At 36.1% G+C, this 16,302-nt stretch overlaps 3 protein-coding genes across 3 annotated transcripts; 1 reads left to right on the forward strand and 2 right to left on the reverse strand.

Moving 5' to 3' along the window:
* The first annotated feature begins 385 nt into the window (after positions 1-385).
* On the forward strand, positions 386-4,802 carry LOC116004884 (protein ALP1-like). Its single transcript, XM_031245083.1, has 2 exons — positions 386-1,141; positions 3,572-4,802. The coding sequence occupies exons 1-2, from the start codon at positions 1,006-1,008 to the stop codon at positions 4,615-4,617; spliced, it is 1,182 nt and encodes a 393-aa protein (XP_031100943.1). The 5' UTR covers positions 386-1,005; the 3' UTR covers positions 4,618-4,802.
* Positions 4,768-6,932, reverse strand: LOC116004885 (methyl-CpG-binding domain-containing protein 7-like). The gene is made up of 6 exons (XM_031245084.1): positions 6,621-6,932; positions 6,402-6,533; positions 6,250-6,285; positions 5,628-5,771; positions 5,229-5,390; positions 4,768-5,126 (listed from the first exon to the last, which is right to left on the reverse strand). Exons 1-6 carry the CDS (start codon positions 6,813-6,815, stop codon positions 4,929-4,931), a joined length of 867 nt encoding a protein of 288 aa, XP_031100944.1. The 5' UTR covers positions 6,816-6,932; the 3' UTR covers positions 4,768-4,928.
* A 6,777-nt stretch (positions 6,933-13,709) lies between these two features.
* On the reverse strand, positions 13,710-14,773 carry LOC116003631 (probable histone H2A.1). The gene is made up of 2 exons (XM_031243531.1): positions 14,477-14,773; positions 13,710-14,110 (listed from the first exon to the last, which is right to left on the reverse strand). The coding sequence occupies exons 1-2, from the start codon at positions 14,684-14,686 to the stop codon at positions 13,859-13,861; spliced, it is 462 nt and encodes a 153-aa protein (XP_031099391.1). The 5' UTR covers positions 14,687-14,773; the 3' UTR covers positions 13,710-13,858.
* Positions 14,774-16,302: the final 1,529 nt, after the last annotated feature.

Raw genomic sequence — 16,302 nt, forward strand, 5'->3', positions numbered from 1 at the left:
TAACCTAATAGCTAACAACTAACAGCTATTTATCAAACACCTCCAATATAATATAAATGCGTAGTCTGACCATAATCATATGAACGGAATTTAATTTGATATAGAAGTAGACTTAATTCAGTAAATTCAGAAATATTTGCGTTCATACTACTAATGGTCTACTGTTTTTTCCCCAGGTTTTGTGTTATTCCCGTCGTTTTCCACTCTTCTGAGACAAATGTATCAAAATTTGTTAAAGTGATTAATAATACTTCCATCGCAAAAATTCTCTTCTATCACTTTGAATCTTTGGGTGTTCTGTCAAATAATGTTTTTTACTTTTGTTTTTTCATAGAAGATATCGACGATTGAAATTGTTAGAGAACAGTATACATAAGTAGATAAAATTTATCTACTGTCTCCCTATCTGACATTTCGCACTGTCTCAACTCAACTCTCTACCAAAACTGAGATCAATTGACCAGAGAAAAATGCTTTTTTTTTTTTTCTTCGTTTCATATTTTTGCATAGATTTCCCTGTCTCTGTTAAGCTTTAATTCCATTTATATCTTTCTCCCTTTTTTTTTCGTTTATAATTATTATTATTATTATTTTTCTACTGGTTGTCAAAGTCTACAAAATGAGCAGTTTCATGTCTCAATACACAATACGCTCTCCAAAAAACGCCTCACTGAAATACAGGCACCAATGACACTCTTCAGCTAAGCATCTTTCCGTCACGCATATGTTTATGTGCACGTGGGCGTGCATATGTTGTTGGGTTTGGAGAATGTTGCTGGTTTTGCATCTTCATTCCCCAATCCCCACTGTTTTTGTGATCCTTTTTTGGGTTAATATTGGCTAGGGAAGAATGGGTTCGAGTTTTCTTGATTTATAATTGAGTTTATTTCCTGGGAATCCTGGGATTTTGTATTGTGTAGAGTGGTGGGGGTGTAATAGCTTTGATTCTTTTGAAAAAATAAAAATAAAAATTTTCCAAATTGGGTGTTTTGCGAGTCTGCACTGATGGCTCCAGTGAGAGGGTCGAAGAAGAAGAGGAAGGTGGAGAAGAAGGGTGAACAACAACAGGAGGGTGTGGCTTCTGGGGCTTCTGAGGATGGCTCTGCTGATTGGTGGGCTGTGTTATCCAAAAGGGTTGCAGGTGAAGTGTTTATCAGTTTGCTCTTTTGTCTTTCAATGTTGGTTTTTTGCTTAGGTTTGGTTTTGAACATTAAGTTTTTAGCAATTTTGTTTAATGGGTGATTGTGTTGACTGAATCCTGATTTGCAAGGTGAATACCAATTTGGGATGTGTTGTGTTATGTTGTGCTTTTCCTCCCAATGAAGTTACATGTTGCCATCTATGAATATGAGAAAGAGGCCTTGTTTAGCCCAGGGTTTCTAGTTTAGGCTAAAGATCAAACTGAGCTGTCTTGGAAATCCTAGGATATGAACTCATGATGTTTCTTGCAGAAAATTTAGTAAAGTTTGCCTCTGAGCCTGTCATACAGTCTCGGTTTAGACTAGGATAGTGGATGTTGCGTTCTTGGTTGTATCCCGGTTTTGTTCTGCTTGGTCGATTCAAGTTATCTAGCTATATGTTCTACATGCCTTTGAATATATTTTGCACATTATCATGTTCTTGAGGTTGCTTTCAGGACTTCAAGAAATTATATGTTTACTCATAAGTGGACTGTATGGTCCATCAAAAGAAGTCGTTAAGAAAGTTTTCACATTTAGTCTTGACTTTAAGAACACGAAGCGTAATAAATCCTTGTTGGTATTCCTGCATAATGAGGAAAAAAAAGAGATGATTTAGCTCTTCGGAATAATATTTCAGTGAAGGTATTAAGTTGACGTATAATGTATTTGCTTGGTAGCTGGGATATTGGTCCTTATCCTGATCTCCGAATGCGAACTCCTGAAAAATTTAGGTTATATGTCCTTCGGTTATCATGTCTTTTTCTCCGTTGAATTGATGTAAGTCTGGATGTCACACTCCTCGTGGCTTAACAATGCAAAATTAAATTTGGTTGATTAACGTGCTCATGAGATGTTGTATTTGAATCGCTGCAATGTTTTGTACTTATAGTTGGGGTACTTTTGAGGTTTGGTCTATATTTTGTCTGTACAAGCAAATATTTGCATAAGATATTAACGAGTCTAAACAGCCTTTAATAGACAGAGAAAGCTATATATTTGTCTCTAGTTGGTGCAATAACAATCATAGACATTTGCAATCATATAGCATTTTCAAGAGAAAGAAAAGGAGACGGGAACAAGTTGAACTTGCAGGAATAAATGTCACCAAATTTGTGCATTGTGCACCATAATTCTTACAATGCAGATACTATTGGTATGGTATGGTGTGTGTGTGTGTGTGTGTGTATAGGTTCTCTACTTTCTCTACTTAACCAATTGTGTCGTGTTTCTTAAGAAAAAGTGCTTGCTCAGGGAGATTTCGCAAGTTAGTTTCTCCGGATAAGACAAATAAGAGGAAAAACGAAACAAAGAGGGAATTACCCTTTGGCTTAAACGCTGAGCATACATTGTAGAAATGCTCAAATATTGTAGATGATAGAAAATGGATGCTGATTTACATTGAGTTTAGTGATAAAACCAGATATTATGAAGTTAGTTCTTCTAAGAAATTTGAGCTGCCTGAAATGTGGTGAAAAACTGTGAATATGCCTTGATCGGGGCTCAAATGCACCGAGTAAATGTTACAGATTCACGGATAAGGCACGCATTACTCCTGAGGTTGAATTGGTAATCCCTGCAGGCCATTTACGAGGGAAGATATAGGAAATCTAATGTACACACACTGAAGGGAAAGTCGGGGGTAAGGGATGCGGGATGCCTATATTTGTAATCAGCATATTCTCAATGTGGTTCCCGTTGTTTTGTTCTCTTTTGCTTTTGAAATTATGTTTTAAATACCGGGATAGTTCTAAAAATTATGAATTTATTTGGATCCATATTGTGAACTGTACTTCAGATTAGTGCGAAAGAGTGAAGAACAGACATGCTTATGGTTGAAATTTTATGCTTTAAAAGTTTGAATAGCCGAGCAAATAGTTTTGACTGTATTTTTGTATTTTACTCTAATCAAATTATCAAATAAATTTTCATTTACCTTATAAAATTGCACTAGAAAAATCATCTAGGAGGCTAAACGTGCCTGTTAATTATTTGTGTTAAGAAAATTATAGGATGCTTGACGTTTATACATATTCATGATATGTGTCGATGCTGTAGTGATATTCATCTGTGCAGTTCCGTTTCAAAGAGTGATGTGCTCAAGCAACATTGCTGTCAAACGAAATTATGTTCTTCTTTCTCTCGTATTACTAGTTGACTCTGCTTGCCATGAACGCTATGCGCATTTTTCTTTTGAATTATCTGTTGTCGTTCATCCTACATTGACTGACTCGATTATACTCTGAATAATTCTGGATGTTGTATTGAATGCTATATATATCCATTTTTTGACAAATATGAGAACGGCTATGGTTGAATTGTGTGTTTTTATGACCTTGTAAAGTCGATTTCATCATTCTAGTGCTGAGGACGATATCTCTTGCTTTGTGTAGGTAATGTTTCACCCTCGAAGGGTATGGACAGCTTCCAATCTGTGTTCAAGATGTCGAGAAGGACATTTGAGTATATATGCTCGCTTGTGAAGGAGCACATGATGGTGAAATCTGCGAATTATGTGTTCACGAGTGGGAAGCCGATGTCACTACATGAACAAGTAGCTTTAGCTCTGCGGAGACTCTGCTCAGGTAATTCGCTAATTGCAGTTGGTGATTCGTTCGGGGCACATCACTCGACTGTCTCTCAAGTGACTTGGCGCTTCGTGGAGGCCATAGAAGAAAAAGGCATCCACCACCTCTGCTGGCCATCGTCTGAGCAGGAGCTGAGCCGGATAAAATCCAAATTTGAACAAATTCGAGGCCTTCCAAACTGTTGTGGCGCGATTGATACCACGCACATCACCATGATGTTATCCTCGTCTGAACAAACAGCTGATGTGTGGCTCGACAAGATGGAGAATCACAGCATGATCCTGCAGGCGGTCGTTGATCCCGACATGAAGTTCCGGGATATTGTCACTGGCCTGCCCGGGAAGATGGGCAAGGCTTCGGTTCTCCAAAGCTCAACGTTCTTCAAACTTTGCCAGAAGGGAGAAAGGCTAAATGGCAAGACTATAAAGCTGTCAGCAGAAACCAAGGTAGAGGAATACATAGTTGGTGATTCCGGGTTTCCCCTTTATCCCTGGCTTATGACTCCCTATCCCGGGAAAGAACTTTCGGGACCCAAAGCCGAGTTCAACAAGATGCACTTTGCAACGCGCATTGTGGCCCAGAGGGCGCTGGCGAGATTGAAGGATGTCTGGAAAATGATCCAAGGAAACATGTGGAGACCGGACAAACATAAGTTACCTAGATTCATCCTGGTATGCTGCATTCTCCATAACATCATTATCGACATGGAAGATGAGGTGTTGGATGAGCTTCCTCTCCCTCATCACCATGATCCCGGGTACAGGCAAGAGGTTTCTCAATCCGTCGACAAGGCTGCTTCAATCGCGAGGGATAATCTATCCCGATATTTATCTGGAAAACTGCATTCTTGATCTTATAGGAAACAAAAAGACAACATAGTATTTGCCTGTAATGCCCCTTCTTGTTCTTTCCTGTTTTAGTTTTGGTAGTGATGTTCTTTAGATACTCTGAGTGTATGTTGGTTACAGTTCTCTGCATTTCGAAACTGCCATAAATAATGATTTCAATTCGGAAATATAACAGCCTTTATACACAACACACTGGTTTTCAAATGAAGTTCAATGTTGTCTATACAAGATCAAAGGTAACTTATGTTTCATAAAACTACAAATAGTTTTCCTCAAAGGTACAAGGATGTCTTCCTGTCCTACAAATACCACTGTCAAGCAGAGGTCTCGTTGTTCATGAGCGACGTGAATCTGTTGCTCCATTCTTGCTTTACAGAATCTGAGACCAATGTATCACCGATGAAAGGATTCCATTCATCCCCTTTAGGACTAGCGAGAACCCAATTGACTTTTGATGGCGGCCTGAGAACCAAGTCTTCTCTAGATGTTTTCCTCTTCTGTGAAGCCGAGTTCTGGGGAACAGGAAGCAGGAAACAATAGTGCTTATTACGCGATTTAAACATATCTTGGAGTGTCAATTCTGCAGGGGAGTTTTTGGTACTCGGTGTACTTACCGTTGTGGGATGGTGCAATTTAAACATCTTGGATAGAGGCCGATTCTCATTCAATTCTTCCAGTGCTTCAGACAAGGAAATATGTTCGCTCAATTCTGTCAAGTGTCTCTCAACCTCTGCCCTGGACCGGAACTTCCTGCCAGTGCCAGGTTCGTAGTAATACTGCACAAACGCACACCAAAAGCACATACGAACATTAGTTTTTTTTTTTTTTTTTTTTCAGATCAAGAAAAGGCGGGGGAAACCCCAAGCTAACAAAACACTTAAGCATGTCTCAAGACCGGCACTCTCCTAGCTCAGGAGAGCCCAGCGGCCAGCGCAGCCTGTCATTGCCCTTTTCAACGTGTTTCTAGCAGTGCACACACAGATATCATTGCAAGGGTAAGCAAAGTACCATACCTTATCTTTTGAATTCCCGAATTTACGGGGTACCTCCTCCACTATCCAACCATCAGGAAGCTCATAGTGCCGGTTAACTACAGCTCCGGAAGGCACAATTGCCTGACGGTTTGCACTCAGCTCCTTCTCATCCAGCCTCAACATCTGCACATATGACTGTAACATCAATATTTCCAAAGGCTATTTCATTCAACCTAACCAAATGCTCTTCACTACATTATCAAATAATCCTCTTCTTAGCAACTCTTGGGCAGGGGTTCTGGAGACTTAAGATTAGTTGGCGTAAGCTGAAAAACCTAATGTATCAAAAAAATCCTCATTGATTGGAATAATCCATTTGATTGAATAATGTACAGGAGGATGATAAGTGCTGAGCGGGCTGCGGGTTTAGGGTTTAGGGTGTAAATCTTGTTTTCTTTACTTTCTGCCATTGTTTTCATAACAATTCTTGTTCTCCTTGTTTATCTCAACATCTTATGCATCAAATTAACATTTGATCATCATTGCAGCATTACTAGGTTTTCCCTTTGTTCTAAGATGTGAGATACAGATACATTATACATACAAGAATTCATAGGTGTTGGAAATTTGGCAGCAGAAGAAGAAGAGACAGAGAATTTACCTTTCCACCATAAACAATCATCTTCCGGGATGAACTCTGATGAGAGCAAGCAAGAAAGAAACAACAGAATTAACAGTTGCAGTGAGCTATAAACTGGAAATCCTGTTTAAATCCAGGAATGAATTATTCTTGTTCAAGTGTTTGGAAATCACCTTTGAACGATTATAAACAGTGAGAGCAGTGGATCCGCGGCGTCTACTACGAGTAACTGTTTCTCCGTTGAGATGCCTCTCCACTTCTCTCATTGATCTGAACTTTTGCCCAGTCCCCGGCTCCAAGTAATACTGCATCAAGATTAACAACTCATTTCATCAATCTTCAGGCAAAAACAATCGAAGAATCAAAGAAGAAGGAATTAATCATTTGGGGACCCTGTCAATTCTGGAGCCATCGGAGCGAGGGACTTCTTCCACGCCCCAACCGGGCGGCAGGCTGAAGCGAAGGCCGCCGGAGAAGGGAGTAATGTCGGATTGTGTGACCAGCGCCAGTTCACGGCAGCTAGAGTCTTCATCGCCGGTTAGCATTGAGGCGGAGGGCTTGAGAGAGGAAGAATTCCGTTTCCCCATGGCCAGCAATCAGCAAAGAAGCGCGGTGGTGTGACAGTGGCACCAACCTAAAAAGTTCAGTGCTGTTGGACACTTGGAGGAATGTTGGACGGCCGGTCGGCGGTGAAATTCATCTCATTTGCCTTAATTTCATTCACTGTTATTACACACAAATAACGTTTATTTATGTGTGTGATTGGTGTATTATTAGATACTCGTGGTCTAGTGGTACTTGGTTGTACCATTATTATATGAGAGTTTGTAGGTTCGAACGTTTTAGTAAGTTGACACTATATTCACAATTTCATAACTTGGGGTTATTATGCCATGGACCCGAATTTTTACAATTACATAATCTATATCCACAATTTCATAACTTGTCAATCTCAATTGACTTTTTAGCTAAAATTTGAAGACTTATGACACTTTTTTCTAAAAGCATCCTTATTAGTGGAGTTTTTTAGCTATTTTTTAGGAGATTTTGTAAATGTGATTAGGAAAGAGAAAATGGGAGGAGATTAAAAAAAAAGGAAAAGAAGAACAAAACAAAAAATCTAACATTTGAAATTAAAAAATAAAAAATAAAAGGAAAGTAAAACGTCAGAGTGGCCGCCAACTAGCGGCCACTCTGACTCGCCCCCACGCGCCCTCTAGGGCAGCAGTGCGCGCCAAGCGCGAGGCGCACACTGCTGCTTCTTTTCTATTTTTTAAAATTTTTTTTCTAATATGCTCTTGTATTTTGCAGGATTATGAAAACATCAAAAACCAATCTCCTACATCTGTTTTAAAATTATGATTCAGTTCTTGGCCTGGCATAAACCAACAAATATACATTGCTATGGATGCCCTAAGTATTATGAAATATACTATTTGATATGGTTTTATTTAATTAATTAGTAATGAATTTAATTAAAAACCAACTCGCAACAACACAGAAAAATAATTAATATTAAAATAAATAGCATCTATAATCTACAGTTTTATATAGTAAAAATGAGCCTTTTAAAGCATAGGGTGCCTACGAGTATTAATTTTAAGATTTGTTACTCAACATGGGTGATTTTGGTAGCATTATTTCGTATATTTTTTTTATTTTTCATTATTTGATAAATATGTTTTGTAATTCAATTTTAAAAAAAATACTTCAATAAAATATTTAGTTTTATAAATAATCAAACCAAGATAATTTAGAAAGTTTTGTTTACATACATCATCATATGTCTTGTAATTACAATGGTGTTGTATGGCAACAATAATACAAATGCATTCTTGACTTCTTATCAATCTCAAAGTTACATGTGATTTTATATGCTGATCAATTATTCAAACTTTTATAGTCTTCATCGCACTCGACTTATTATCTGACTCGGACACTAAAAGCACTTACCCTGCAAGGCTGAAAGTTCATGCAGCTGTTCTAATTTCATTTTACTGTTACACAATCTCATCATCAGACTTGTTAATTCTCAAACTTATTGTATTATTGAATGAAATTGTGTGTCCATCAATTTGAATACAATGTAGGTATGTATAGATTTGATGTTTCTCTAATCAGACAGAATAGACAGCCCCATAATGTGGTTGCCATATCAACAAAGTTAAGCAGCGTACCGGTAGGCCTGTTAACGAACCGAACATAAATGAACGGAGTTTGTTCGTGTTCATTTGTTAAGAATTTTAGAGTATTCATGTTCGTGTTTATTTGTTAAGCGTTTATTAGTGTTTGTTAATGTTCGCGAACATATTCACAAACGTATTCATTAACGTTAACGAATACGTTTACGAACATGTTCATTTATGTTCATAAGCACATTCGTGAACCCTTAATAACCAAACACCTGCACATGTTCATTCGTGAACAAGAAATAATGTACGTTCACGAACAATAACCAAACAAACAAAACCAACTACAAAACTAGTGAACACTAAACGAGCTTGTTCATGAACATTAATAAACAAACACAAACGAGCTTGTTCACGAGCTCTTAACAAATGAGCCTACAACTATTCAGACTATGTTCGTTTATGAACCGAGCTCTAAAATTTGTTCGTTTATATTCGTTTACCTTAATAAACGAACGTTTACCAAACACGAACACGAATATTTTACCGAAAGCACCCCTACCTACAGGTCCTAATATTAAGACTAGTACGAAAGCACCCCTACCTACAGGTCCTAATATTAAGACTAGTAAGACTAAAATAAAGCCTATATATTAAGGCATAAACTTGTGTGAGACCGTCTCACGAATAAGGATCCGTGAGACGGTCTCACACAAGTGTGACCCATATATTAAAAGCTTGAATACCCATTAGAATGCAATAATTATGAATGAGACTCAATTCTTCCTTTTGGGGGGACAACAAAAATATGCGTCCATTACGAGTATGCATNTCAGGAATAAAAATTTTGTTACTTATAAGGGTAAATGTAATACTTTTAAGGGAAATACAATACTTTTACATTTCAATTTAAAAGTGTTACATTTTCCCTCAAAAGTATTATATTTTCCCTTATAACACGAACACGAATATTTTACCGAAAGCACCCCTACCTACAGGTCCTAATATTAAGACTAGTAAGACTAAAATAAAGCCTATATATTAAGGCATAAACTTGTGTGAGACCGTCTCACGAATAAGGATCCGTGAGACGGTCTCACACAAGTGTGACCCATATATTAAAAGCTTGAATACCCATTAGAATGCAATAATTATGAATGAGACTCAATTCTTCCTTTTGGGGGGACAACAAAAATATGCGTCCATTACGAGTATGCATNATAGTAAAAATGAGCCTTTTAAAGCATAGGGTGCCTACGAGTATTAATTTTAGATTTGTTCTCAACATGGGTGATTTTGGTAGCATTATTTCGTATTTTTTTATTTTTCATTATTTGATAAATATGTTTTGTAATTCAATTTTAAAAAAATACTTCAATAAAATATTTAGTTTTATAAATAATCAAACCAAGATAATTTAGAAAGTTTTGTTTACATACATCATCATATGTCTTGTAATTACAATGGTGTTGTATGGCAACAATAATACAAATGCATTCTTGACTTCTTATCAATCTCAAAGTTACATGTGATTTTATATGCTGATCAATTATTCAAACTTTTATAGTCTTCATCGCACTCGACTTATTATCTGACTCGGACACTAAAAGCACTTACCCTGCAAGGCTGAAAGTTCATGCAGCTGTTCTAATTTCATTTTACTGTTACACAATCTCATCATCAGACTTGTTAATTCTCAAACTTATTGTATTATTGAATGAAATTGTGTGTCCATCAATTTGAATACAATGTAGGTATGTATAGATTTGATGTTTCTCTAATCAGACAGAATAGACAGCCCCATAATGTGGTTGCCATATCAACAAAGTTAAGCAGCGTACCGGTAGGCCTGTTAACGAACCGAACATAAATGAACGGAGTTTGTTCGTGTTCATTTGTTAAGAATTTTAGAGTATTCATGTTCGTGTTTATTTGTTAAGCGTTTATTAGTGTTTGTTAATGTTCGCGAACATATTCACAAACGTATTCATTAACGTTAACGAATACGTTTACGAACATGTTCATTTATGTTCATAAGCACATTCGTGAACCCTTAATAACCAAACACCTGCACATGTTCATTCGTGAACAAGAAATAATGTACGTTCACGAACAATAACCAAACAAACAAAACCAACTACAAAACTAGTGAACACTAAACGAGCTTGTTCATGAACATTAATAAACAAACACAAACGAGCTTGTTCACGAGCTCTTAACAAATGAGCCTACAACTATTCAGACTATGTTCGTTTATGAACCGAGCTCTAAAATTTGTTCGTTTATATTCGTTTACCTTAATAAACGAACGTTTACCAAACACGAACACGAATATTTTACCGAAAGCACCCCTACCTACAGGTCCTAATATTAAGACTAGTAAGACTAAAATAAAGCCTATATATTAAGGCATAAACTTGTGTGAGACCGTCTCACGGTGAGGCGGGTCGGGTCGGGTCGGGTCAGTGTGTAAATGTAACACTTATACGCACAAATGTCATACTTATATGCTCAAATGTAATACTAATACTTATATGCTCAAATGTAATACTAATCAGGAATAAAAATTTTGTTACTTATAAGGGTAAATGTAATACTTTTAAGGGAAATACAATACTTTTACATTTCAATTTAAAAGTGTTACATTTTCCCTCAAAAGTATTATATTTTCCCTTATAAGTAAGGAAAACTTGTCAACATTACTTATTATAAAAAATGTAATACTTTTTCTCTTATAAGTAACAAAAATTGTATTCCTGATTAGTATTATATTTGAGCATATAAGTGTGACATTTGCATGGTGCTTCGACCCGACCCGACCCGTCTCACGAATAAGGATCCGTGAGACGGTCTCACACAAGTCCGTCTCACGAATAAGGATCCGTGAGACGGTCTCACACAAGTGTGACCCATATATTAAAAGCTTGAATACCCATTAGAATGCAATAATTATGAATGAGACTCAATTCTTCCTTTTGGGGGGACAACAAAAATATGCGTCCATTACGAGTATGCATTAGCCCGCAAACCACCAAAAAAAGATAAATTAAACTAGGAAGATTTTGTGAGACGAATTTAACCGAGAGAATGGGACAAGTATCAAATTTGTGATCATTCAAGTACAAGAATAATGCTCCACACACTCTACCACCCATTATGGGACTCAATTCTTCTTCTCCTTTTTTTGGGTAATGTGAAAAACATGTAGCTGCTATCTGAGAATATGCATTAGCCTGCAAATCACCAAAGCGAGATAAATTAAACTAGGAAGACTTTGTGCGACGAATTTAACCAAGAGAGTAGGGCAAGTATCAAATTTGTGATCATTCAAGTACAAGAATCATGCTCCATACACTCTACCACCCATTATGGGACTCAATTCTTCTTCTCCTTTTTTTGGGTAATGTGAAAAACATGTAGCCGCTATCTGAGAATATGCATTAACCTGCAAACCATACAATAGAAGTAAACTGCACAAAAAAAGACCTTGTGCAACGAATTTGACCGAGAAAGTGTTGGCAAGAATCAAATTCGTAACCATTCTGGTACAACAATCATGTTCCACACTCTACCAGCCATTATGGGGCTCAAATCTTCTTCCTTTGATTGAGTCTTGCATCCACAATGGCTTTGCAAAGTACAGAACACTTGTGTAGATTCTTGGATCTTTTTAGGCTCAAACCTTGTGAAGTTGTAATGGGATCTTGAAGAACTTGAATTAAATCTTTAGACTTTAGGATCATATTGTACATGCCTGTATGTTTCCTTAAAACAGTTTACATGGACTCAAGGAGGCATAATCATGTCAAAGCCATGCAAAGTTGAAGCATTTTAATAATTTCTTAGATATCCGTATATAAATACTTAAATGTTTGTATAATTTAAGACAACACAGTACCCACCTCTGGGAACTGTTCAAAATGGAAGGAAATAGAAACATTTAATGGTTTATTTCCTAAAAGTCCTAGGCTTATTTTGTGGGGAAAATGATGCAAATTGGTTAATTGAATAACTTTTTTATTGTGTTTTTATTAACTTAACTAATTATCTCCAACCCAACCTATTTTGGTAGAGCATAGAGTCCTTTGCAGTCAAGACAATTTGCTAAGCAGCTTACATACAACCAATAAACCTACCACATGAAATGATTGAGAGACCTCCAATGAACAGCTTGCTGCAAGTGTTGTTAGACAGGCTGGGAAAATGATATGTGGACTCTCAAGAAGTACTACTCCCGTCACATGTCTTAATTTTATTGGAGAAAGAATAACGAAAATAATAAAAGAGTGACTCACTAGAATAACGAAAAGAATAAAAGAGTGACTCACTTTTTTGATGAATCAAAGTGTGCCAGGTGGAGTAAACAAGGGAATAAAGAGTATGTGTAGTATTACTCAACAAGAAGCTTTCTAGCCAGTTGGGCTGCAGTGTAGATTCAGGGCAATATATGGTTTTTTACTTCAGATGGTTTATGACTGTATTCTGCCTGACCCTACAAATTTGATGATTGAAGATGTTTAAGATTGCCTTCTTGAGATAGACTAGAGAAATGGCACATCCAATGAGTTCATTACATGTAAAATGCTAGGACAAATAAAAATAGTGTACAGACTAGTGTAACCATCATTCCTTGCACAAATTCAACTCTATTACATTGTATATATCAAAACCAGTAATTGTGAAACCATAACAGGAAACAAAGCTTCAACCTTTCATATACCCATCTTAAATTACAAAATTGTTGCAACACAGTTGACAATAGAGAGCATCTTCCCCATCTTAAGGGCTGCTCAAAGCATATTTTATATGGTCAAATGACTTGCAAACAAAGACTCCAAAAAAGTAAAACCCAAAACAAGATGCTTCCCTTAGAGACCATGAAGATGCACCATCACCATCAAGAATATAGTATTAAAGAATGGAAGAATCGCATGCTTGATAATGGGAATAAAAATAAAGTCTTTGCAATGTGCATCTTACCTGTATCCAGAGCTTTGCATCCCACATGCCTAGAACCACATCATTATAGACCTTCCACAGGAAATGGCTGATAAACTATGAAGCTATGCTGAAAACCCTTCGCACAATGACTTACTTTTTCAAGTCTTGTCATGGAACTAGGCCAATGCATAATTAATGTCCTCCTGCATCAATGACTTTCTATTAACATCTCACATCACCAAAAGATGAATATTATGACCACTAAGAAACAATAAAGTTGCAAAATTTATGGCATCAATGCAAAGCACATAACAATACCACACCAAAACAAACCATAACTAATCAAGAAACACCAATAAATGAATTGGGGGAAGGGGGTGAAAAACCAGGAAGTAAAATGAGAGAAGGAACTTATAAATGGCAACAACAATTTTTCATTGATTGATAATGGCAATCCTACAAGGGAATAAAAAGAAGCAGTTATGTTCTCATGACATTCCTGAACAACAAAGAACAGTTCTTCTAATACTACAATTACAGGATTTCACAATCTACTTTTCCTATGCAGCAGCCTTCTTTGGGGACTTGGTAGCTTTAGATGGGGATTTCGCCTCCTTTGTTGCCTTCTCAGATCCAGTCTTCTTAGGCAACAACACAGGGTTGATGTTTGGCAACACACCTCCATGAGCAATGGTAACACCAGCAAGCAATTTCCCAAGCTCTTCATCATTCCTCACAGCCAACAGAACATGCCTCGGTATGATTCTGTTCTTCTTGTTGTCCCGAGCCGCATTCCCTGCCAGCTCCAAAACCTGTAGTCACCAAACAAACACAACAAATAGATTCATAAGCTTCAGATCTATTTCAAAACAACACAACAAAGATCTCGGGAAGCATAACTTCCGTCAAAGGCCTGCAACGCTAAAACATCACACAAACAGCTCAAATCGAATTCGCACACGATCTACTACCCCATGCACTTCAGTGAGACTTCAATTTAATTATTTTTTCCTCCAATTTTACCAGCAACGCACAAACATTAGGTCTATAGAAATAGAATGTAGATACATAGACACAAAAACCCTAAGTAGAACTTAATCACACATTCACCAAACCCTAGCTCACACACAGCACAATCACAGATCTAAATTGCGTATAAATCTCCGACGGAAACTTACTTCAGCAGCCAAGTATTCGAGAACGGCAGCCATGTAAACCGGAGCTCCACTCCCGACGCGCTCGGCGTAGCGGCCCTTCTTCAAGTACCTCCCGATTCTTCCCACCGGGAACTGAAGACCAGCGCGGGTGGAGCGAGTAACCGGCTTCTTCTTCGGCCCACCGCCCTTCCTGCCGCCGGCGCCCTTCTTCACTTTTCCGGTGTTCTCCATGAGAAATGTGAAATTTCAGTCTAAACCCTGGACTGACGATAAATGAATGAAAGACCGTCTCAGCGATTAATGTATGAGTATCAAGAGTGCGATTGACGGTTGGCTTAGGCAGAGTGCTTTATAGTGGTCTCATTAGCATTTTGGTTTTCAGGATACTTGCTTCTGACCGTTGGATTCATCTTAATCCACGGTACACAAACATTAGTGCTTCTATCCGTGTCATTTGGAATACACCAATAGGAAGCGCGCTCGAATTTGGATTTTTAGTCCCCGTTTGTAAAAAGAAAGTCACCATTTTAGGCGGATGTAAAATATAATAAATGAATAATGTTCAATATATCGTAAATAGAAATATTTTTTACTAAATAAGGACGCCTAATTACAATAATAACTACTCCGTATAAATTTATAATATTTAACCATATATTGACCGTGTCAAAAAATAAATATAAAATGTAATTTAAATATGATTTCAACTTATATATATGTATTTAAGTATATCTAACTAATACCTAAATAATTATAAATTGAACTTATAAATTTAAATTTTTATTTTGTAGATAATTTGTTTATGACAGGAAACTTGTAGTCACATCTTTTTTGGATGATATTTGTGCTAATTGGATTAATTTAGAATAATATCAATTTATTCATGGTATAATCAATGAATATAATTTTTTTAAGTATCGTAAATGAGAATTGTCTATGCCACATTTATAAAAATAACTTTTATATAATAATTTAACAATAAAAATTTCTTTATAAATAATAAATAGTCTCGAGAATTTACTAATGTTCTTAATACTCCGTACTAAAAAGAGACAAAACTATAATCAACAATATAAAAAGTTGCGTGGCACTGATGCAACTTGTATTTATGAAATTTATTATAAAAGTGTGTATGTGGATAATTAGATTTTGTGCATCTTGAACGAGAAATTTACTTGTTACAACTACCGTTGGTGTTAGGTGGCCTACAACCTAAATTTACTTATTAAATTTATTATATAACAATCACTTTATGTATATATATATATATATATATATATATATATATAAGTTCTTTGATTACCCTAAATAAGTTTGTTTTACTCTAAACTAGTATTTTCGCCCGTGCGTTGCACGGAATGGATTTATTATAATATTTTAATAATATTTGGATCCATATATACAATTATATAAATTATAACATCGAATATTATATAGCGAAATTGATGAAATTGGTTTGATCACTTGAATTATAGCAAATAATTAAACAATTACATGTGTAAGGCATGGATAAAAATTTTTATTATATTTTTAGATAATAGAAATAAAGATGAAATTATAAAAATTCTAATATTGAGCGTGCACATTTATTTGATTATAAGATTAGTGCAAAAGTATTACTTAATTAATTGAATAATATATGGCTTGTTTGTCTACAATTGGAGACTAAATCACCATAATTTTGCAAATAAAGTTTGCAATTTTCTTGTTTATAAATAATATTATAACCAATAAACATAAACACGTAGTAAAGTAATAATTATTTAAGAAAAAATTAATTTATAATTATTTGTTTATACATCCAATTTAAATTTTAATTGTAAATTATTCATATTATTATGAAAATA

The sequence above is a fragment of the Ipomoea triloba genome, chromosome 14, assembly GCF_003576645.1.
Source record: "Ipomoea triloba cultivar NCNSP0323 chromosome 14, ASM357664v1".
NCBI classification, from domain to species: Eukaryota; Viridiplantae; Streptophyta; class Magnoliopsida; order Solanales; family Convolvulaceae; genus Ipomoea; species Ipomoea triloba.

Bases quoted from the DNA above. Each gene is read 5' to 3' on its own strand.
- LOC116004884 (XM_031245083.1), top strand. From the start codon at position 1,006: ATGGCTCCAGTGAGAGGGTCGAAGAAGAAGAGGAAGGTGGAGAAGAAG. The intron at 1,142-3,571 runs GTGAAGTGTTTA...TGCTTTGTGTAG, and splicing joins GTTATCCAAAAGGGTTGCAG to GTAATGTTTCACCCTCGAAG.
- LOC116004885 (XM_031245084.1), bottom strand. From the start codon at position 6,815: ATGGGGAAACGGAATTCTTCCTCTCTCAAGCCCTCCGCCTCAATGCTA. The intron at 6,534-6,620 runs GTCCCCAAATGA...ATCTTGATGCAG, and splicing joins ATGGCTCCAGAATTGACAGG to TATTACTTGGAGCCGGGGAC. The intron at 5,127-5,228 runs GTAAGTACACCG...CCTGTTCCCCAG, and splicing joins AATTGCACCATCCCACAACG to AACTCGGCTTCACAGAAGAG.
- LOC116003631 (XM_031243531.1), bottom strand. From the start codon at position 14,686: ATGGAGAACACCGGAAAAGTGAAGAAGGGCGCCGGCGGCAGGAAGGGC. The intron at 14,111-14,476 runs GTAAGTTTCCGT...TGGTGACTACAG, and splicing joins TCGAATACTTGGCTGCTGAA to GTTTTGGAGCTGGCAGGGAA.